We start from the raw sequence: 20,182 nt of genomic DNA, 5'->3' as shown, positions 1-20,182 counted from the left end.
GGATTTATATTTACAAACTTTGTGAAGCCATCGACTAGGACCAGAAGGTAACAGTTCCCTTTTTTGCTTTTCACAAAAGGTCCCAGGTGGTCTGCATGAACTGTATGAAAGGGAATGCTTACCTTCTCGATGGGATGAAGCTCTCCTTCGCGTTTCCCTCCCGGTGTTTTGTGGTGGGCACACTCTAGACAAGAGGAAACATACTTTTTTATAAAGCGCCGCATTTTGGGGAACCAATAATGTTCCTGGATACGTTGCAGCGTCTTTTCGAATCCGTAATGACCTACGTCATCATGGTTCTTCTTTAAAATCTGCCAACGTACTCCTTTTGGTACCAACCACTTAATGGAGTCCCCAACCACTCGATACACACAGCCATTTTTAAGTTTATAATTTTTGTGTACATCTATAGCCTGACCAGTGCTGGGATCAGACAAAATGTCTCTTACCTTTTTTACTTCATCGTCGGCACTTTGGACCGTCGCAATCCAGTCTCGATTAGTCTGATCTAACTGTTGCACCGGCAAGATGTCTAACACATGCGACTCACTTGATTGGTCGTCGATTGGGTTTCTGCTCAATGCGTCAGCATGGGACATCCGTACACCCGGTCGATACTCGATCGTGCAATCATATTCTTGCAACTGGACCCACCAGCGAGCGATGCGGGGGATTAGATCTCGTTTGGTAAGGGTAGACCTCAGAGCATTGCAATCTGTCAAGATTTTAAATACGATTCCTACAAGATAAACTCTGAACCGGTTTAGTGAAGCGATCACTGCTAAGGTTTCCAATTCGTAAGAATGCATTTTACCTTCGTCGATAGTAGTCTTCCGACTAAAGTAGGATACTGGCTGCATGACACCATCACTGTTGCGCTGCATAAGTATACCGGCTAAACCTACCTTACTGGCGTCTGTGTGCAGTTCTGTATCGGCTTTCGGATCATACAGAGCTAGAACAGGTCTATCGACAAGCATCTCCTTCACTCTTGCAAAAGCTTCGTCCTGAACCGTGCCCCAAGCCCACGTCTTGTCTTTCTTGAGGAGATCTGTCAGTGGGGAAGTAATTGTAGCATACCCTTTGATAAAACGTCTGAAGAATCCCGACAGACCCAAGAACTGACGTAGTTCGTGCTGGTTTCTGGGTGTTGGGAATTTGGATACAGCATCAGTTTTTCGGCTACCTGGACGGATTCCGTTAGAGCTTACCTCAAATCCCAGAAAATCTATAGATTCTAAGAAGAAATTACACTTACTCAGCTTTAGTGTCAGTCCTCCATTTCTGAGAAGCTGCAAAACTTCTTCAAGTCGTTGCATCCCCTCAGAAAAGTCTTTTGATGGTATCAGCACATCATCCATATATACAAGAGCATACTTAACCTTTGCATCATTAAGTATTTTGTTGATGGTTCGCTGGAAAACTGATGGAGCGTTTACAAGGCCAATGGGCATGCGATTGAATGCGTACTGCCCGTCTGGTGTGACAAAAGCAGTAAAATCACGACTGTCTTCAGCGATAGGGATCTGGTAGTAGCCAGATGCTAAGTCTAGTGAGGTGAACAGAGTGTTACCTGCAAGTAGATCCAGCTGGTCTTCAACTCTAGGTAGAGGGTAGTGTTCCTTTTTGGTCTTCCTGTTCAATGCACGGTAATCTATACATAACCGTTTCTCACCTGTTTTCTTTTGGACCAAAACTATAGGACTTGCGTATGGAGATGAAGACTCTCTGATGATGCCGCCATCCACCATCTCTTTGACCATATCCCTTACCAGAGATCTTTCAGCATGTGACATGCGGTATGGGCGGTAAACGACTGGTTCGGAGTCCTGCAATTCTATTACCATCTCGGTGACGTTTGTGAAACCAAGATCCTTGAGACCACTACTAAAGCAATCAGAGTATTTTGATAATAATGATCGTAGCTCAGTATTTTCATCCTTTGATAGTTTAACGTTGCAGTGTATCTCATCTGTAATCTTGGAATCATCAAATACTACGCTGCAGGAACTTAGAGTGCTTTCAGGTAAGACGTTGTGTTTCTGCAAAGCTCGCGTTAGTAAAGTGCCTTCTTCAACGCTAATGGATTTAGGTGAGACATTGTAAATCAAAAGCACCCCGCGTCCGTTCCCAATGTTGTATATCCCTGGCAGTAAATAATATTCCGCACCGCTACACCCTCTCATGGAGCCATGGACGCAAGCGCAATAGGTTCCTTGTATATCTGTGGATACTTCAACTGCTCGTAATGTGTTACTTGGAATAGTGATGGTTTTAGCAGCTTTAAGAGGAACTTTAATTTGATTCATCCTTTGAAATATTATTTCATTTGGGGTCTTTGTGATTAGGATATCAGGTCTTTCCGTAAAAGTGTGACCTAGTAAGACTGGGTGAGTCAATACATAGTCCTCTACTACGTACATATCAATAATTTCCTTTAAGCCCTGAACTTCTACCATAGCTACTGATAAACCAAGCGGGTGCACTAGGTTAGCTCCAATTCCGCGCAGTACAGGTAAATTATCCCTACAAGCAATTTTTAAGCCCATAGACTTAGCGTTACTTGCCCTAATCAATGAACACTGACTTCCTAAATCCACATGACAAGTGACAGGTAAGTCATTTACTTTAATTGTAAATATGTATTTAGAATTAGCATCAGGGGCATTATCAGTGGTTACTTCAGAAACTTGTTTTTCATTTTTTTCTGTACCCTGAATCTGAGATTTATTTTGTTCGTTATTAGATTTATTTATATTCCTGTAGCAATCGGCTGCCCGATGCCCTAGTTTCTCGCAATTAGTACATTTGATTAGAGTTTTATTACACCTAAAACTAGGGTGTCCAACCTCGCCACAATTAAAACAGCGTATACTGTTGTTGACGCCATTGGGTCTAGTCGCATTCGGCTTGGTGGATAAGAACCTACGTTCGTTGAGTTTTTCAGTACCAGGCTCACGGTTGGGACCAACTTTCACTGTCCTAAAATATTTGAGAACTTGCTCAGGCTCACTAAACTGTGCTGCCTGAGCGCCAACTTTTACGGCGCGGTCTTCAGTCCCATACAAAAGGCAATCTACAGCTTGTCTCCCTGATATTTTACAGCGATTGAGCAGATTTGTTTTTGCATAATAATAGTGCTCCAGAGATTCCCCATATTTTACTCTCTTGGCCAACATCTCCGTCAAAAGTTCTGCATAGTCCTCACGGCAAGGAAAAGATTCAATCAACTTTTTTTTCCATTCTGACCATGTAAACATTAAAGTAGGCAGACCTTGATACCATGTCTTTGCGACTCCAGTCAATTTAGGTAATGAATAATGAATTATCTCTTTGTCATCCCAACCATATATCTGGGCACACTCTTCTACTTTAGTTAACCACGTTAGCATGCTTTGCTCTTTAGACATGGGATCAAATTCTGGTATTACATTATTAGAGCCAAAAGCCAGTTTGGGTTTGTCAGAACCTTTGAATCGGTCTAATATACTTAAAAATTTATCTAACATCTCAGACGTTTCAGATGTTTCCGTACGACGTACCTTTGATCTTCTTCTCTTGGCTGGCAATGAGTCATCGGTAGACGATGACGAACGGCTGCGTCTCCTCTTCGAAGACGAACGGCTGCGTCTCCTCTTCGAAGACGAACGGCTGCGTCTCCTCTTCGAAGACGAACGGCTGCGTCTCCTCTTTGATGGAGAACGGCTGCGTCTCCTCTTCCTCCGAGATTCAGTTTGCATGACCACGTCACTCCTTGGCATCTGTTCCTTTCCATTGTTTTCAAGGGTTCTGCGATGTCTGTCCGTTCCTTCATCAATCATCCTTATATTTGCTACTGCTCTAGGCCTAGATCTAGGCACACATCGAGTCGAAAGTACCGGACTAATGTCACGGTCACGAGCCTCTATCCTGGACTCTCCTTCATCCTGCACCAGTCCTTCCCCTCGACTAGATGCGCCATCATTTCCGTCACTCAACCCTTTACCTCGGGTTATCCTGTGACCACACCCTTGACCAAGGGTTATCTCATCATTTTCATCCATGATAATGCAGTCTGAAACTTCCATAAAGCTTAGAATTTGCAAAAGGAAACAAACACACTATATAAAATGTAGGCTGCATAATAAAATCATGCGGCAGTAGCGTCGTGACTTGTGGTCGTGACTACCAAAGCCAGTAAGTTAGGACTTCCTATTAGCTATAATTCTGTTTAGATTAGTCTGTTTTTCTCCAATTTTCGAATAAAAGAATGGGGGAAACAAAAATGAGAAGAAAAAAAAAAACTGAACCTTTTTACACTTATTTCGGACTAAAATAATAAAAATTAATGAGAAATATTATAAAAGAAAGGTCTACTTACGTTTTTCCGGGCTGTGAGCGTGTTAAGATAATTTTATTTAATCTTGTCCGTCGCACTTCTGACCTATTGGGGGTGGGTCAGGGTGTATAAATAATACACAACTTATAAAGTCGTATTTCACTTTGTATTAACCAAGTTATCTCGCCAAGCGTTCCCAACGGAGTGGAAGTGTGGCTGTCTTACTTCTAGTTTATAAAGCAACTCAACTTATAAGAGGATGTCCGGCTTAAATAATTAAATGCGAGTCAAGTTGACAAACGTCAAACTAAATCATACTTCCGCTTGAATAAAATTGTGTGAAATACCGGATATCCTTTATAAATTTAAGAAATACATTTAATCAGATTAACAACAAAATCATACTTCCGCTTAAAATTATTTTCCGGAAATCCGGCAAAATAAATGAAATAGCTATCTAATCAAATTAACAACAATCAAGCTACTTCTGATTTAAATTATTACGGAAATCCGCTAGAATTATACAAAACAATTTATAACAATATTTATGCTTGGCATACAGTGAAATATTTATTAAAATGCTATTTAACAATATTCTTAGCATTTAACTAACTCAATCATTGAAAAATCATATTTATTAAATATCAATTATTATAATATATACCTTACAATACTCAGCTTGGGGACTACATAAGCTGGTTTCATCCCTTGGGGAACTATTTATGACACAAAAATTGCCCTAAAACTAACATATAGCAAGACTCGGTAACGTCATAGCTATGCTCGGATGCCTAACTCCGCTTCGGGACTACATAAGCTGGTTTTATCGCTTGAGTAACAATATATGTATACTGCCGGGCAATGAAAAAGTTCAACTCACAAAATTTCGACAACAGAGGACCCCAATTTTTTCAGAGATTTCATTTAAAATGGTAACAAAATATTACTGATTTTAGTTGGTAATATTCTGATGCTTTGATAAGATAAGATAAAGATAAAGATAAAAATTCATTTATTGTAAACATGGGTAAATAAAATGGTGTTACAAAAATATTAGTTCTCCATGCTTTGCACTATACAGTACGTACAACTTTTTGGATTACCTACATTATAGAATTCATGCAAATTTATATAAATTAAGTTCAAACTGAGATAACACAATAATAGCAATATAATAATTAAATAGTCATACAATAATAGTCATTCATTTAGTTATATAATAAATTATAAAATGTCATTTAGGTAGTCATTAATTGCATAATAACATTTTTTTTGGAGAATACAATTCAGTTCATTTTTAAATTTAATAATGTCAAGACATCTTATATTGTAAGGCAGTTTGTTGTACAGCTTAGGGCCCATACACACAATACTCTTAGTTAAGAGCGTAGTGTTATAGCGCTCAGTGAACAGCCTGTCTCTGTTGCGACCTAGTCTTAAAGTGACATCGGTCATTGTTTTTGTTAAATGTACTTCAATGTTGCAGAAGACGGCAGTAAGCTTGCCTTTTCCGTTTAGAATTAATTTGGTGCTTTTCTCAGTGGAACCTTTTCATTGCCCGTGAGTGTATAATATGTGATTTAAGGCAATAAATAAATGAAATGAAATGAAATTAAAATAATAAGCATATGTACTATTTATTACACAAAAAGTGCCTCAAAACTTACATATAGCAAGGCGCGGTGACGTCATGCGGCGGGTACACGAGGATGGGGGGCGAGGGCGCGGGGGAGGGGCTGTTCTTGCGGCGCCGCGCCACGAACACTCCCGCCATCACTAGCAGTAGGACTAGGGCTGCGCTTGCGCCACCTAGCGCCACTAGCACCGCTTCTGGTGGGGAAATAGGTCATTAAAATTTCTCAACCAAATAAAATGAAACAATAATTATACGTCTAGATACACATATAATATTCATCACCATCACGTCCTACTGCTGGGGCACGAGTCTCCTTGATTGAAGGAAGAAGTTAGGCCTAGTCTACCACGCAGGCCCAGTGCAGGTTGTTGGAAACCAATAAAATCAAGATTATGCTGATGGTTGTCTGATCAATCCGACTGTCAGCTGTTTTCGAGCTGCCCGAAGGCCCCTGACTAGACTTTACGACTGCTGCCGAAACAGCAACTGGAACCCACGGCTCCGAAGCAGGAAAGCTCATACGTTATATTACACTCACGGGCAATGAAAAGGTTCAACTGAGAAAAACACCAAATTACTTCTAAACGGAAAAGGCTAGCTTAATGCCGTTTTCTGCAACACTGAAGTACATTTTCAGAGCATCAGGATATTACCAACTAAAATCGATAATATTTTGTTCCAATTTTAAATTACATCTTTGATAAAATTGGGATCGTTTGTTGTCGCCATTTTGTGAGTGGAACTTTTTCATTGCCCGGCAGTGTATATCTATGTTATCTGTCTACGTCTTAAAATAACTGAATGACAGAGTATTCGTTTGGAATTCATAATAATATCACGAGTTGTAACTGTAGCTACGGTATGAAAATAACAGATAAGCGAGCTTGAATGGAGCATTGTAGTTGAGCGACAGGCGAAATTGTGAAGCTTTCATGAAAAAACTTAATGAAAGCCTTTTTATTTTGTCCGCCTCAGAGTTAATTTAACTCTCTCTTAAACAAGTCTTCATATTTCTCAGAAATTGACTTAACTTAATGGAATAAGTGAGTGTATTTTTTGAATCTCCTTGAGATTAATTGTCTTTGACATAATTTAAGAGATATAAAAGATTGTATTAAAAAGAATACAGGCGTAAGAATGATTTCTTGATGATGATGATGAATGAAGAGTCAGGAGAAGACTAGGTAATATTATTATAAATTCTTTATTGCACATAAAAAAATATTGTACAAAGGCGAACTTAATGCTACCAATTAACCTTTGGTGATGTCGAGAAAGTGATTGGTAGTGCGATAGGCTGAGAGACTTTTCGTGTCATAGAATGAAATTCATAGACAGATTTTTATATGGTTTTTGGTTTCAGTACTAAACTGGGTAGGTACATCCATTCAAAAGTTGAGATAAATTATTATTCCACTGAATGCCAAGCTGCGCTATGAAAATATTCATGTTTACGCTTCAGCAAGACTGGCTGAAATAATAAGAGGAACGGTCAGTAAGGTTGATTCTCCGTTGAACGTAGCCAATTACGGTATTTTTGCCTGGGACATATTATACAACTGCGTTCCTCTACCTAACAAAATACTACGTTTCGAAGCGCCCGGACTTTATTATATCATTGCTTACAACTTACCATTTTTAACCCCGAGGAAAATGAAGGATGTTACAAGGTTTCCCAAGTAACATTTCATTCGAGCTTAGGTTGTAAGAAATGCCTTTAGGTTTTATAAGGGTTGTGAAAAGGTTAATGCTTTGCAATCTGGTCATATTGAGTACTTGAGAATGATTAATAAGTCCTAAAACCAATTGTTTATTAATACAACCTTGGAGCTGCTGATAAGAGTATAAATTAACGTTATTTTAACTTGAATTTCAAGAGTTAGTTCTAGGATCTTATAGTTGTCATAGACTCCTGATAAAGTTCTAGAAAAGCTAGCATTTATGCTAAAGTGAGAGCTTAAGGTAAAATTTTTAACCTTGATACAACCATAAAGTTATGGAATGTTGAAATCACTTATAAGTATTTTTTAAAACCTGTTTTAAACCTTTAGGCTGATGAAAGTTGTCTAGGCAAACAAATTAGGACTACTTGGTGAAAACCAAAAGCTTTAAGCACTGGCTATGAGCTAAAGGCATGATTTAAGTCTTTCAAGGATATGTTAAAGCTTTAGAGGCATCCTCAAAATATGTTTAATGCTTTATAGTAATTTCCTAACAGCGGCCATATTTTTTCACAGAAATAAAAAAAAAAACTTCGCAAAAAAATACATTTTAATTAATTAGGGGAAAATTCATTAGCGTGTGCTATACTATTCCAAATATATGTTTTTTATATAGACAGTACTATTATTTCTAATATAACTTTACACCAAACATAAAATTTTATATATTTTTTAAAATTAAAATATCTTCAAATCTATTATTTACAAAAGGCCCGTCACGTATGCAGAACTATTATCCTAAAGTATCACGATAAAGTGCTAGTCGCACAAGTTTTTCATATTTCCTGACTTCAGCCTGACTACTTACTGTATTTTTTATTAATACAACACTTACAAGTTAGCCATTTTGAATCTTGGAAAGTGTCAGGTAATGGCGCCATTATAATTATTATCTTACACAGAAACATTTTAAAACCCGAGAGTCCTGGAAAGGCATTACAAATATCCATCAAATATGTTTCAAGTTATAGTAGAGTTACATCCAGGACTAATTTAGAACTTAAAAGCTGTCTTCCAAGGTTATGTTAACGTTAAATTAAGGTTGTGAAGGTTATATTTAGGTTCTGTGTAATTAGATCAAAAGGTTTTGGGTTTGAGCTTTAGGTTTTGCTGTAGCTCTCAGAAAGGTTCTAAAACGTGGGCCCTTTTTGCACTCAGGAGGTTAATATAAGGTTAATATAACGTTGTTGAGCCTTCTAAGACTTACGAGTAGATTTCCATACAAAGGTTCTAGAACCTTTTCAAAACCTTTCTAAAACCAAAAATGTTACTTGGGTTATGTGTATGTGTGTGTGTGTGTGTGTGTGTGTGTGTTTACGATACCATAAGCAGATACACAATCTGCTTATGGTATCGTAGCTCTCCTTGGCTGAACCGGTAATGTTACTACAATTATTCTTATGTAGCAATTTGATCAAAATCGGCTTAGCCGTTCAAAAGTTACGCGACTTTTAGTGTTGAATAATCTCGGGGGTTTTTAACTTGGCTATACAGGATGTTGCAAAAAGGGTATACTAAGCCGAAAAATATATGTGCAGCATGGTATATCTAAGCCCGAAACTGAAATCAGAATTTGAAAATTCGCGAAAAAAAAAATTCATTTTCCATATAAACTTTGTTGGTCACGTGACTTTTTACTATGGAAAATATTTATTTTTTTTCGCGAATTTCCAAATTCTGATTTCAATTTCGGGCTTAGATATACCATGCTGCACATGTAGGTTCCGGCCTAGTATACCAATTTTGCAACACCCTGTATATATAACCATATTGATGAATCGCTCTCGTTCGCTAGTTGTGAAGCTAGCGTGACCCCGCTGGACTTCTTAATTTCACATAGAAATGTCATATTATTATTGTGATTCACAAACATGTTGTTTGCATCCAAGAATTGAATCTTTTGAAAATTTATGAATCTGTTGAAAAGTCTGAGTGGACTATTTTATTATCTCTGAGTATAAATCATCCAAAGTTTTTTTTGGAGAAATTGTTGCATTATGCTTTCAGAATTTACATTTACAACCAAAGTTGCTTCCCGCCCACACAGGGCGCAGGGCAGATAGAACTTTAAAGCACTGGAAATTAAATTTAAACTTCATTGTAACGGCCAACAGTGGTCCAACAACAACAATTTCACAACTAACTTAACATCGTACCGAGAGTTAACTGTAACTTCATTGAATAATAATTTAAAAATACACAATAACTCAGCCATTTATAGTGCTGCAGAGATCTATTATTAGGTTTGAATCGGTTAAGTAAAGGTAGGTAGACTCCTTCTAAGCGACATTCCGTATTATCATTCTTCAATTATATCATTAAAGGCTATCCCCTGAAACACGGCACAAAATTTTTGCTGATGCGTTGTTTTTGAGGTTATATCGTATGTGAAAAATCTATGTGGTTCTATGCTTACGATTCCGAAACGTGAACCCTGAGCTTTAAGTGAAACCTAGGCGTAAAAGCCAGGTAAATAATAAATAGTTTTTTGGCGGGTAGTTGTGAAAGACTCTACATATTGCTCTATAAATTAATTACAATAATAATAAATAAAACCAAGTGATAATTTCATTGATTTAATAATATGAAAGAATAGTAAATTCTACCTGCCAGCTATTATTTTCTCTGCAATATCTTCAAGAATACTTGTAATTGACACATAAAGACTGACATAACCTTACTTTGCACCAAAATGGACACACTCAAACAGTCATTGGCCGACCTCAGCACTCACTTCAGCACCAGTATGGCAGCGTTTCAAGAGGGCTTGCAGAATTCCCAGGTGACGCCTTCCACAGAAAGACTCGCAGCTGACTTTGCCACATTCAGAACTTTCATATTGACGGCTCTAGAGAGTCTGCAGCAGCAGGTGACTCTGATGGCACAACAAATGGACCGGCAAGAGATGCATAGCCGTCGCAAAATGCTCCTGCTCCATGGTGTCAAGGAAGAGAAGGATGAGGACACATCTGCTGTGGTCGTAAAGGCCATAGGTGACCACTTAAAGGCGCCTGCTTCTTTTAGCGCCAGTGACATTTCACGGTGTCACCGCAAGGGTCGCTCAGGAGGTGATAAGCCAAGGACAATCATTATAAAATTCAAGAACGTAGCCTGCAGGGACCAGATCTGGTTTGGGAAGACGGGTTTGAAGGGCAGTGGCATGATCCTGTCAGAGTTTCTAACCAAACCCCGGCATGATGCTTTCATGGCTGCAAGACAGCGCGTCGGCGTCTCCAGGTGCTGGACGAGGAATGGAGTTGTGGTTGTGCAGAGCCCTGACGGCAAACAACATCGAGTTGCTACACTGTGCGAGCTCGATAAAGTGTGCCCCGCAACGCCGCCGGCGACCAGAACTGCAGCTCCTGTCCCCGCATCTCCACCAGTCACTCGTGATGCAAAGGCTGTTGCAGCCTCCATAGCAAGGCCAAAACGAGCTGGCACGGCCAAGAAGTAGCAGGTAGTGATGTAACGAATGTGTGTTTTTGGACATTCGCGAATGCGAATGCGAATGCGAATATCTGATATCGACATTCGCGAATACGAATGCGAATGCGAATATTCAGCTTGTGTTCAAATTTAGAGCCATTTGTATGGTTTAGTGGCAGTCTCGTACTGAACGAGGTACGTTACGTTCTAGGCACATTCAGAATCCGACTAGCTAAAGTCGCAGTTTTTTTCTAAAAGTAGTAACACTTTAGTTTGCTCCGTAACTGTTACCACGCACTGCGACTGTGTGCGGTTTCTGAGGATGACTTACACGAAACATTTAAACGTATTTAAATATATGGCTGTCTTGTTCTGACACTACAAGGATTATTGGTAAGATTATTGGTAAGACCTGATCCTTTCAAAAGGTAATAGAGGAAGACATTTTCAGTCGATTGAACCTATAATTCATTATCCGAAACTTTACCATTTCTAAGATATTTAATATTTAAGTTTTTTTTACATTATCAGCTTATAAGCTTTTAAATAAGATATTTCAATATCAAATCGAGTTAGGTATCACTAAGATATTATGGCCAAAACAACCAGAAAATGCGGAGAAAACTCAACAGGGGTTTCCATAGTAAAGTCAACAGGACTGAAAACAATCACACTTTTTACCTTTAAATTGGGTTAATCTTGTTAGTTTTCCTGTTGAATTTTGTCCGCCTGTGCTGGTTGTTTTGGCCATATGTTGGTGATACCTAAATCGATTTGATATTGAAATATCTTATTTGAAAGCTTATAAGTTGATATTTTTTTAAGTTGAAATGCCCAAAAAAATGTCACATGATATAAATTTTTAATTTAACTAATATTTTTTTTACGTTTTGAATATATTTTAAAATGTTTAATTATTTTGAGGTATTATGTCAAATTTAAGTCAAATAATGCACATTTGATTATTTTAATTAGTTTATTAAGGTGGCACGTATGCAAAACAACTAAACAAAATGAAATATGGCTAGTTTTTTTCGGTTTTAAGCATAACATTTTGTCAATTAAAAAAAAACTTAAATATTAAATATCTTAGAAATGGTTAAGTTTCGGATTGTGCATTATAGGGTTCAATCGACTGGAAATGTTCAGGTCACCTCCTGAAAGGATCAGGTCTACTTGCAAATAATCCTGTATACCGTCAAAATACCCTTTTTGTTTGCTTAAAGTGTTTATGTCTTATGAAACTATTGACATCTAAAGTTTCATTTTCCAAAGTAAATAAATAATACCAAATGATAAAGTAAGACTGGAAATGTGATTTAGAGGGTTACTAGAAATAAAAAAGTTATAGACGAATGGATTTAGATTTTGTTAACCTACCATTATTTTCAAATAGTTTTTGTTAATAAGTACTGATATTCGCAAAATATTCGCACAAAATCTTGCGAATGCGAATGCGAATGCGAATATCCAAAAACATGCGAATATTCGCGAATGCGAATGCGAATGCGAATATTCGTTACATCACTAGTAGCAGGGCTAGCGAGTAGTTTTGTTTTTATTGTTTAATTTCTACCTTTTTTTTTTTTTTTTTTTAAGGGTTTTGGCTTGGCCACTGGGCCTTTAAGCCATGTCTTTATTTTCACATTTCACAGCACAGTTGCACTTTCACTTCTTCACTATATTTTATTGAAGGTATTTTTAATATAATAGTATATAGCATTAAAACACACTTTTAGTTTTAGTAGCATAATGAGGCGGCGGGAGGGACTATCTTCATTTGTTATAAATTCACTCACTTCACTTGCAAAAACTAAACGTTCCATGTTGTGGGTAGGGCATTCAAAAAACATATGTTCTAGCGTTCCAACAGCATTTTGACATGATAAACATGTGCTATCTTCTATTATGTTAAATCTTTTTAAATGCGATGGTGCTTTTGTGTGACCAAATCTCAGTCTATTCATTGTTGTGATAAAATCTCGACTGGCTATTTTCAAATCATTATACCAGGGCTTAGAAGGTAAGTCTTCTTGTATACTTCCATACCATTTTCCTTTCCCATTTATTTCTTGGTCTTTTTTCCAAAAATCTTTCCATAAACTGTACATGTCATTACTAATGCTATTATAACAATCAGTAAATGGTATATTTACAACTGTACTTACATCTAAAGAGTTTATACCTACATAGGCTATTCTATCTGCTATTTCATTACCTGTGATCCCTCTATGAGAAGGAATCCACATAAATAATATGTTTATACCCATCAATTCGTATTTTTGTACATTATTTATAATTAAAAATAAAATATAATTAGTTTTAAAATGACATTTTGGGTTCCTCAAACTTTCCACCAAACTTAATGAGTCTGTTAATATTATGAAACACTTGTAATTATGTACAGAGTTTATACGCTTCAGGGCTTCTAACACTGCAAAAGCCTCTGCAGTGAAAATGCTACAGTAATTATTGAGAACAAAGCTCTGAGAAAAGTTCAATTGTGGATCATATACAGCACTACGCACATGACAGCTTGTTTTACTTCCATCAGTATAAAGTTTATAATATTCTCTATTAAGATCTAGAAATTGTAGAAGTTCTGTATTATTATTCACTGTGACATCTATTATTTTAATTTTGAATAGAAGATTGCTATAGGTATTTAAATACATTGGCCATAAAGGCCTTATACATATATTTGAGTATTTACTTTTAATTTCCAGGAGAATCTGAGACAAATTGGGACTTCTGTTCCATAACAAATCATCACCTGAGGTCATAGGTGTTTGATGGACAATTGAATTAGGTAAGATTTTTTTAATTATCTGTTGATTATTGGATGATACAAGTTTTAATGAAAATCTTTCAGCTAATAAAAGCCTTCGTATATTAAGAGGCATTACCATGGCTTCAATTTCCATTGCACGAATAGGAGTTGAGCACATAGCACCTAAAATAATTCTCAAAGCTCTGTTCTGAATAATATCTAACTTATTTACATGAGTACTATTCATATAAGCAAAGCAGCTGTAATCAAAATGACTTCTGACTATAGCTTTATATAGTACGGTCAGTGTCTTTGGGTTTGCACCCCAAGATACACCAGCTAAACATCTAAGAATATTTAAGCCTTTAAGGGCATTTTGAATTATATACATAATGTGTTGTTTGAATGTCAACTTATTATCTATAATAACACCTAAAAACTTGTGACAGCTAGCTGTTGAGATCTCTACATCATTGTACATAACTGCATCATTGTTGGAGTCCTTACTAAATATTACTACTTTACTTTTATTAGGATTTATTTTAAGTTTCAATCTACCGCTATAATAATTATGTAATTGTGTTAAGGCACTATTTAAATTATGTATTGCTACATCCACATTAACATTCATACTGTATAATACAAGATCATCCGCAAATTGCAGTATATTTACAAACTTATTATTTACATATTTACATATCTCACTTGTGTATAAATTATACAACAATGGCGATAAAGTTGCACCTTGCATTGTGCCTTTAGAGGCAGTTTTTGGCCCATATAAGTTATTATTATGCTTTACATATAAAACTCTATCAATCAAAAAATTATAAATCCATTTACATAGGATACCGGGAATACCCAGCCCTGATAACACTTTTACAAGTATACTTGGTTGGACATTGTCAAATGCACCTTGTACATCTAGGAAAGCACACACAGCACTAACTTTATTATGTTTTGCATTTTCCAGATCTGAGATAAGGGAGACGAAACTGTCAGCACAACTTCTACCTTTTCTGAAGCCATATTGAACATTGGGAATCAAGCCATTTGACTCAACAAACCAATCAAGACGAGTTTTAATCATATTTTCAAATATTTTACCTAAACATGAAGAGAGAGAAATGGGTCTATATGAATTTGGATCTTCTGGAGGCTTATCTTGTTTTAAAACAGGAATAACACATTGAGTCTTCCAAGATTGTGGGATTATTTGATTCACCCAAAGACTATTAAGTATATTTAAAAATAATTTCTGCACTGAAGTATCTAATTTTTTTATAAGAATATAAGGAAAATCATCTAATCCAGGTGTTGTATTCTTTCGCGAGTTCAAACTATTTTCAAATTCATGGAAAGTAAATTTTTGTATAAGAAAACTTGATTTAATGTCTGAATTATGAAGATCAAAATAGGTATTTAATTCATGAATGTGTAAGCCGGTTTCTGTTAACTTATCAAAAAATCCATCAATGAATTCGTCTGAATAAGATTTATTGGAAGCTTTTCTATGTTTAAACATTTTAATGTAATTCCATATTTTACTTATCGGTGTAGTTCTGTTAAAACTGTTACATAGTCTACTCCATCCATTTTTCTTTTCTTCTGATATTGTTCTTTTTTTAATAGCATTTAATCTTTGATATTTTACAAAATTTCCTATTGTAGGATTACTTCTATAATACTTTAAAGCTTCATAAGAGTCTATAACACTTTTTTCACATCTATCGTTCCACCAAGGAGCTGGTAGTTTACTTTTGTATGAGCTAGGTTTTGTAAATTTCCTAACGCATTCTTCTTTAAGAGAGTTTAACTTGTTACAAAAATATTCATAAGTTTCTAAAGGATTATCACTATTAATGGTAAAATTTGTAAAAAAGGACTTAGAAAGTTCGTGGTATTTTTGCCAGTTTGCTTTACTGTACATAAATTTATCTATTGGAGGATTTATTTGATATCTATCAATTGAAAGTGCAATAGTAATGATCACAGGAAAGTGGTAGCTACCCATATTGTCATCGTGAACAGTCCAATCACACAAGGGTGCAATGGCTGAGCTGGTAAAAGCGACATCTATAGCCGATGGGTTTCGATTAGGATAATTAATAGTAGTAAAATTACCATCGTTAAGGATACATAGATCCAATTCATCTATAACATTGTATAATTGGTGTCCTCGTCCTTTAGTGGATAAGCACCCAAAAGCAATATGGTGAGCATTAAAATCACCTGATACTAAAATAGGTTTAGGCAGATATCTAATTAAATTATGTAATTTATTAATTCTAATATGACTACTTGTAGGTGGACAATATACACATAATAGAGTTAGTTCTCCACATCCTGTAGAAATTGATATAGCTATTGTTTGAATATCTTCATAAAAGACAGTGTTAATTAATTTGTATTTGAAATAAGGACGAATTAAGATGGCAACACCACCATGCTCATTTTTTGCATTTTTAAAGTGAAGATTGTAACCGGGTATAGAAATATGTTGGTTCTCCTTAAACCATGTTTCATTTAAAAGGCAAATATCAAGATTTTTTTCCTGTAGAAATTTTATAAGTAACGGCTTTTTGTTATTTAAACTTTGAATATTAAATTGAGCTATTTTGAGTTGTGTTATGTTCAAGTTATTATCCATATTAGGTTAGGTTTTTAAATAATAATTCTTTGATAAATGACGTAGTTATAGGATTATCGTCACTCTTATTACCCAGTTGTATTAGGGTGCTCACTATGACGTTAACTAGGTCATCATTGTTGATTAGCTGCGTCTTTAAGTCAACAGCCTTAGGCGAAAAGTCTTGTGAGACAGGTTCGTTACCTTTTTGTTTATTTTTATTTACATTGTTAGATACATTTTGTACAGACTTGTTTACATTCTTATTATTAAACTTATTACTATTTACATTTTGAGTTTTATTTACAGCTGGTAGAGGTGGGAAGTTTACTTCAAGTTCTAGTTGTTTACTGGCAGCAGCGCTAGCATATGTGATTTTGCTCTTTTTTTCCATAATCTTTTTTAATTTAATTGGGCATGACTTTGAAATAGCCAAATGAGGCCCGCTGCAATTACAGCAGCGAACCTCATCCGGTGTGCTGCATTCTTTGTAATGGTGCTCACCAGCACAGCAGCTGCAGCGCTGCTTGCCATTGCACACCTTTGCCGAATGATTGAACTTAAAGCACCTAAAACATTGCTGTAGTGGTGGTATGTAGTCAAATACCCTATAAGAAAATAGGTCATATTGGACATGGTCTGGTAGCGAGTTTGATAGAAAGGTCAAACTGACTGTTTGCAGTGGGACCCTTTCTTGCCCTACTTTTTTCGTGAATCGTCTTATTGCTATGATCTCACTTGTGCTTGAGAGCTTGTTGTACAGCTCTTTGTTGGAAATGTTCGTTGGTACAAACCGAATTATTCCAGTTTTCTCAATCTGAGCCGCTGGAATATAGGCCCTTAATTGGTGTTTAGCCAGGAATGTAGCGTTGGTAATGAAGTTATTCGCATTGTTGGATTGTTTGAAAACAGCCGCAATTTTGTTAGCGTTAACTCGGTGAATGCCAATTACCCCCTTAATGTCCGTCGTGAATATATGATTCAAATATATTGGACTTTTGTTTCCCAATTTGTCCTTTTTATCCGCACTTTCAACAAACACTTTGAACTCAACGTTTGTAGAATTGTCTGGATATAGTCTTACATAGTTTGGTTTTAAAAATGGACTGTACGAATTATTGTCTACATCCTCACCGCCGCCGCTACTCTCCGCAGGTCTCTTTTTTTTATTTACACTGGCACTACTCGGGTCCCCTTCATTTCCATCCATTTTATATACATTTATTCACAATATTCACACTTAATTTACAATATTTATAATAAAATTTAAATTTTTGAAAATAAAATTTAAAATAGGCGCCCTTTCTCTTTCCCGCCAAAAAAGAAAGTCCAATTTCTACCTTAAAAAGCTTATTTATATAGTGTTGTTTCTATAGTTGTCAAATTGTGTATGTCATGTGTCAGTGTCAATGTCTTTCACACAGACTACTTTCAACTCAACTGTCATTATTGTTTGTTTCGTTCACTCAGTTTTTTTTTTTTTTTTTACGGCCGTGTTGCGTATGATTGTAGATTTAATTTATTTCCGAGCTCTCAACTTTACTGCTGGCAGATGGAATTTGTTTTTAAATTAATTTGTTAGTAAGATAATTTTTTAAATATAATTATTAAGTGTATATAGTATATATATTATTATTGGGTATATTGTATAGGTATATTTTATAATGTTCAATAATGGTTCTGATTGCGTTTCTGATAGTGCAGAATTTGATTCATGTGCGTCATCGGATGAGTTAAACAGTAGTTGTAGTAGCTTTTTGAGTCTACCCTCCTTATCCGAGGTGTTAGACTGTCAGTTCCGCGATGTCCCTAAAAACTTCAACGTTGTTCATATAAATGCTCAAAGTATTCCGTCTCATTTCTCGGACATGCTGGCTTCTTTTGATAACAAAAACTTACATGCTATTTTAATTTCCGAGTCATGGCTCAAGCCGTGTCTCCCTTCCTCTTCTTACCAATTACCCGGTTTTCACCTGCTTCGCAACGACCGCACCGGTTCACGGGGTGGGGGAGTTGCCATTTATCTCCGTTCCAATATTCCCTACTCTATATTGAGTTTGTCAACTCAACCACCTCCGTCTGATGCAGGCGAACACCTTTTTATTGAAGTGACTCTTTCTCACACCAAGGTTTTACTTGGTGTGTATTATAGCCACTCGTCTAAAGTTAATTTTTTTAAATCATTCGAGAATCTCATTGCGGACTTCACGCCTAATTATAGACATAGTATAATAATGGGTGATTTTAATACGTGTCTTTTAAAGAATGATTCTAGATCTTCATGCCTTCAATCTATTGTTAAAGCTAGCAACATGAATATCCTTCCTCTCAGTACCACCCATCACTTTCCCAACGCTACTCCCTCTCTTCTTGATCTTATTTTAGTATCTTCTACGAATCATGTTGCTAAGCACGGTCAATGTGGGGCTGATGGTTTTTCATATCACGACCTCATCTTCCTTTCTTATAAAGTTCGTCCTCCCAAGGCAAAGCCAAGAATTCTTCTTCAGCGCAATTTTAGTGGAATGGATTTGGATAAACTGAGAAGGGATGCACTGAATACTGATTGGAATGTTGTTCTAGATGCAGACAGCGTCGACGAACAGGTGTCTCTATTTAACTCTCTTCTAACCAATCTTTATGACGTGCATGCCCCGGTCAGGGCAGTCAAGTTAAAGCACTTGCCAGCGCCATGGCTGACTGATGACATTAAGAAGATTATTTCCCAGAAAAATGCTGCCAAAGCAAGATATAAATCTCAGCCTACTGAAGGGAATAAACTGAAATTTGTAGCTCTAAGAAATCACTGCAATAAGGTGTGTAGGGACGCACAACGACGCCATATCCATAAATCTGTTGAAAATGGCGATCCAGCCAAAGTATGGAAATTTCTTAAGTCTTTAGGTGTTGGTAAGGCCCGTAATAACGTCGTCCCGAAAGACCTTGATCTAGATTCTCTTAATTCACATTTCTCTTCAACCTCTGATTTAGACTCTGCTACTAAAATCAAAACTCTTAATCATCTTTCATCTGTACCAACACCTGACTTTCCTTCATTTAATATTCGCCAATTTTCCGATTGTGATGTTGAGAAGACTATTCTTTCCATTACTTCCAACGCTGTTGGGAGTGACAGCATAAGTCGAAATATGATAGTTCCTATACTTAACATAATCCTTCCCATCATCACACACATCCTTAACTCCTCCATTAACTCTAGTACTTTTCCTACCCTTTGGAAAGAAGCCCAAATTATCCCTCTTCCCAAAAAACATAATCCTTCTTCTTTCTCCGACTATCGACCTATCTCCATTCTTCCTTTCCTCTCCAAAGTCCTTGAAAAACTTGTTCATCGCCAATTAAGTGGTTTTCTCATTCGCAACAATCTCATGAATCCCTTCCAGTCCGGCTTCCGCCCTGGCCACAGCACGGTCACTGCTCTTGTGAAAATCACTGACGACATTCGCCAGGGTATGGAAAATGGAAAACTTACTATCCTATCCCTTCTTGACTTCAGCAATGCTTTTAATACTGTCAATTTCGACATCTTGCTGGGGATTCTTCGTTCTCTCAACATATCTCCAACGGTGATTGGCTGGTTTCAAAGTTACTTGCACGGGCGCCAGCAACGCATCCGTATCGATGATTCATTTTCTAAATGGTGCAGTACCTCAGCTGGCGT

The 20,182-nt window shown here is 36.6% G+C and overlaps 2 protein-coding genes across 3 annotated transcripts in view; one reads left to right on the top strand and one right to left on the bottom strand.

Annotated features, from left to right (window-relative positions):
• The window catches only part of LOC105388118 (synaptotagmin-15), a 115,835-nt gene that overhangs the window by 67,593 nt on the left and 28,060 nt on the right, over nucleotides 1–20,182 (bottom strand). For both annotated transcript variants that reach the window (XM_048624714.1, XM_048624708.1), the window contains exon 4: nucleotides 5,986–6,148. In XM_048624714.1, coding sequence (XP_048480671.1) covers nucleotides 5,986–6,148 — 163 coding nt within the window. The remainder of the gene's footprint in view (nucleotides 1–5,985; nucleotides 6,149–20,182) is intronic.
• LOC125489291 lies at nucleotides 10,227–18,494 on the top strand. Its single transcript, XM_048624723.1, has 3 exons — nucleotides 10,227–11,132; nucleotides 12,639–12,668; nucleotides 17,832–18,494. The coding sequence occupies exon 1, from the start codon at nucleotides 10,368–10,370 to the stop codon at nucleotides 11,127–11,129; it is 762 nt and encodes a 253-aa protein (XP_048480680.1). The 5' UTR covers nucleotides 10,227–10,367; the 3' UTR covers nucleotides 11,130–11,132; nucleotides 12,639–12,668; nucleotides 17,832–18,494.

Source organism: Plutella xylostella, chromosome 3 (genome assembly GCF_932276165.1).
Source record: "Plutella xylostella chromosome 3, ilPluXylo3.1, whole genome shotgun sequence".
Classification (NCBI taxonomy): Eukaryota; Metazoa; Arthropoda; class Insecta; order Lepidoptera; family Plutellidae; genus Plutella; species Plutella xylostella.
Note: the sequence above shows the minus strand (reverse complement) of the source record. Positions and strands in the feature narration are given on the sequence as shown.